General features: G+C 41.9%; 1 protein-coding gene across 1 annotated transcript; it reads left to right on the forward strand.

Annotated features, from left to right (window-relative positions):
• Positions 1 to 2,181: 2,181 nt before the first annotated feature.
• Positions 2,182 to 4,227, forward strand: olig2 (oligodendrocyte lineage transcription factor 2). The gene is made up of 2 exons (XM_084689288.1): positions 2,182 to 2,330; positions 2,632 to 4,227. The coding sequence occupies exon 2, from the start codon at positions 2,646 to 2,648 to the stop codon at positions 3,459 to 3,461; it is 816 nt and encodes a 271-aa protein (XP_084545414.1). The 5' UTR covers positions 2,182 to 2,330; positions 2,632 to 2,645; the 3' UTR covers positions 3,462 to 4,227.
• The last annotated feature ends 218 nt before the right edge of the window (positions 4,228 to 4,445 follow it).

Genomic DNA, 4,445 nt, shown 5'->3' on the forward strand with positions numbered 1-4,445 from the left:
AAAAAGTTGTTTCATATTTCTCGGTTGTTGGTTGGAGAGCTATCGTAGCTCATATAGTTCATAAAAAACTTAGTGAGGCAGTCGTGGATGGTTTGAGGGAGGTTTATGTGTGTCTGCTTCACTTAATTACTCCCTGCATGGTTGTCAGTCAGTGGAACCATCCTATCTCTGATAACATGCTATATGATGAATGTGAATTCCTTCCTGAATGACATTTCCAATAATGACATATGAGGTGGGGGAAAAACACAATTGCCCAACAATTCCTTTGTAATCCCTACTGCGATCCTTAAACTACACGTCCACGGCATTTATTACCATTTGCTACACTAACAAGTGAGATTATGGGAATGTCTAATGAAGCTACCGCACTGAAACACCCCTATTTAAAATGCCACTTCTCACAAACCCGGCAGTTTATCCGCCCTCATTAGCATAATCTTATTTAGCGCGAGTAAACACGAAAACAGAAGGGATAGTCGAGAATGAGAAGACAACTAAACAAGACAATAAGAGACAGCGAAAGTATGCTAACGACCTTGATGTTGTGACATGTTCCGTCTAGCTTTCTGTCGAGGAGACAGATGCGGAGGGATTTATTGTGAAAGGTTGTGAGAACACCTCGAGCGCTTGGGTACATGTTAGCGCCAAGACATCTGCGTGACGCAGGTGCAGTGATTTTTACATGACACGTCCCAAAGTATCATGCTACTCCGTAGTGTCCAATGGTTAAAAAGACACGTGAGATTTAATTTAGTCTGTGGCAGCCATACGGATAAACTGAGATCTTAGTTGAATAAATGTGAACTTGATCAAAAAGTTAGCACTCTCACATTTTTTTTAATTAGGCCTAGGTTTTAATTTTCCTTAGGCCTACTTACAATAAACCAGGGCTCAATATAGCCTACAGGCATAGTCCCATTAACATTGCATTTCCATGTGCATAATTTCCATTAATAGCTTAATAAACATAATATGTATCCCTATTGCAATGCCGATATTTTTGTTATTTGTAGACTATTTGTAAATATAATATAAATGATAAACTACTTTAGCCCATACATTTTCAATGGCGAGAATAAGCATAGCCTAATTTTCTATTTCTTCAATATTGTTAGGCCTTTTTGTCCCTTTCAACCTAAATCCAATGCTGCCAAAGAGTAATTTGAGTAATTTCTGACTGGTTCCTTGTCATTTTTTTCGGACAATGATCTTGTCAAGTTCAGTTAAATCAGAGCGCGAGTCACTTTGTTTTGGTCCTTCTGTCATTGACTGACCGCCAACACTGGGCCGCGCGGCTGCTGTGATTCCATATTGGCCTAATTGAAATGTTACAGATCATAACCGTTAAAAACAATTTTGCACGCTTCGTTTATTAACGTTGAAACGCACTTTAACGGCTTGAGTCTTGGCTCACGTGGTCAGCTGTTGTACGCCGGAGGGGTCGTCGGGTTAAAACAATAAGCGCCGTATTAACTCAAACTGTAATCAGGGCGTCAAGTGGGCGCGGATGGTGCTCGCCCTGCACGTCAACTGAAGAGACACGGAAGATCTACTGCATCAGTATCCGATTTTTTTTTTCAGACTTTGTTCTTTATAGCCTATTTCTTAAAAATGATTAATTGATTTGCCTACTTTTTATCAACTGAAATTGAAGAGCCTTTTGCCAATTGTGTTGTTCTATTTCAAATGTATCAGTAGGCCTTCCACCGTCGAGTAATTCCACAATTGCTCTGATAAAAAAGAAAAAGAAAAAAAAGGGTTGCCACGTTTAGCAGATAATAATTAATGCAATAGATATGTAATATTAATTAATACTAAAACATAATATTGTTCTTTGATTTCTTATTAATTACACTGGTTTAAATAAATAACCATTTATGACCAAATACATCGAATTCAATTGTATAAGCTCGTATCATGCAGCCCAATTCGCCTATCTAATAATTAAGGCAAATTAATGCTTAATGATCTTTTCTTTTGAGTTGGCCATAAACTGCCATGTGTTAACGTTGCATAAACTACAATGTTTATTCCTCACAACATATGCGGAGTTTCTCTAATTTGTTTAATGAAGCTAAGGTTTCTTTGTAATGACATCAGATTTGATTGCCCGAACTCATGGTTGCCTCCTCCCCTCAAACCTCACGCAAGAATCCTATTGGTCCAAGATCTGAGACTTGGAAAATCAACTGCAACTTGCCCCCGTATCGTAGAGCTCGCTATAAAAAGCTGTCATCATACCCGTGCGTGCCAAATGGGCTGTCGTTATTTGGAGTAACAAGTGGACTCAGCATTGACACTTTCTCTTCTTTGCTCAACAACTTTGGGTGAGTTTTGTGCTGTCCTTGTTATTGTAAATTAATGCCACTTTTTCATACTTGTTTCTGAAATATTGATAGTTATTTCAAGTCTGGTTGATTTTGAGTTGAAATAAATCTACGTTAAATAGCCATATAGCCTATTTGACTACATTACTTGTTAAGACTACATTGCCATCATACATTGTACAATGAAGTTAACATTTTTCATCAAATGTACTGTATTATTTTGCTTATAATAAGCCTAATGTTGGCTAACCAAGCCTTTACGCAAACACACAAACTAAATGTTGTTTGATTATTCTTTTAGACTTAATTGCTGTGATGAATCTGAGGATCATGGACTCTGACAGCCGCGTGTCAAGCAGACCCTCTTCACCCGAAGTGGACGATATTTTCCTATCGGCGATGAAGAAGTCGGGCTTCTCTGGCACCGTGTCGTCAACGCAGAGCGACTCGCCACCGGAGATACCGGCAGACCTGCGCAGCCTCTCCAGCAACGACGACGACGATCTCTCCCTGAAGATGCTGTCAAAGAAGGACCGTAAACTTCTCTCGGAGGACGAACTGCAGGGGATGCGCCTGAAGATCAACAGCCGCGAGAGGAAGAGGATGCACGACCTGAACATCGCGATGGACGGGCTCCGGGAGGTCATGCCGTACGCCCACGGACCTTCGGTGCGCAAACTCTCCAAAATTGCCACCCTCCTTCTGGCAAGAAATTATATCCTGATGCTGAGCAACTCGCTCGAGGAGATGAAACGGCTCGTGAGCGAGATCTACGGCAGCGGTCACCACGGCGGTTTCCATCCATCTGCCTGCGGGACCATGGCGCACACGGGGCCGTTGCCCGGCCACCCGGTGGTTTCCCACGCATCCCACCCGGTGCACCACCCTCTCCTCCCCCCGGCAGTCTCCTCCGCCTCACTCTCTGCGCCCGGTATGTCCGTGACCTCGGTCAGACCTCACCACGGACTTCTGAAGGCGCCCCCCGGTGCAGGCCCCCTGGGCAGCAGCTTCCAGCACTGGGGTATCGGTACCGGGATGCCCTGTCCGTGCAGCATGTGCCAAGTGCCTCCGCCACACGTGCCCGGTATGAGCACCGTCAGCATGTCACGGCTGACGAGCGACTCTAAGTGACTTGAACTTTTACCTGAAAACAAGGGAGCGAAAAGGGAAACGAACATTTGGTCTCCTGTGGGGTTGTTGTAGAGGTTGTGTGTATTTCTATCCATATCAACACTTTTTTATTTTTTATTTATCAGACTGTTGCCTGAATTACGTTGTGTTGGAGCCAGCTTAAATGCATCAGCTCTCTATGTGCCACTAACATAGCTGTGTTTATAATAGTGTCACTCTAACAGATGTTTCCATCACAACATCTCCGTCCTCAACTAAGCACCGCACATTTACTTCATTGGGATGTCTACATCTCCCATACGCCTATGTTATTATTCTTGATGAATAAGTCTAACATTAAGAAATACGTCGAGCTCACTCACTCAGTCAGTATACCCAGAGAGAGAGACGACTCTCTCACAAGATCCATGTTTATTCAAACACCAAGCATCAATATTAATAATGTAGACTGTACATATGTAGATTGAGAACCCTCTTTATATAGTACGAGATATTTTATATTAGACCCTTGTTAATGTTTGGGTTGAACTTTTCATTTGCTTGTCTGCTACCAGCCGACCCCCCCTGCACCTGTTTCTTGTATCATGTATTTCTCAGTGTTAGTTTCAGTTTAACATGCTACTGCCAAGCCGACATGGCTACTATCTAGTCTGTTCTTCTTAACATTTTTTGTTGCCAAGCATGCCATCCACTGCCCGACGCAAAGAATGATCACCTCTTTATTTTTTTATAAAAAGTGCTAAATGATATTTATTTACTTATTTTCGATGGGATTTCAAACGAATCGCCGATGATTATGTTGGAGTTTTAAATGTGAAATAAAACATGTTTAATTGAATGAATTCTTTATCGGTTTTATTGATGAATATGCCGTGCATCACAGCGTTCCAAATGTTTGCAATTCTGTGAGTGAAAGTCACACTACAAGTAACCTATCCATATTTGGATTAATAACCAGCTAGTTAGTATGAAATCCGCGATATT

The sequence above is a fragment of the Hypomesus nipponensis genome, chromosome 23 (assembly GCF_054491055.1).
Source record: "Hypomesus nipponensis isolate SF chromosome 23, ASM5449105v1, whole genome shotgun sequence".
Classification (NCBI taxonomy): domain Eukaryota; kingdom Metazoa; phylum Chordata; class Actinopteri; order Osmeriformes; family Osmeridae; genus Hypomesus; species Hypomesus nipponensis.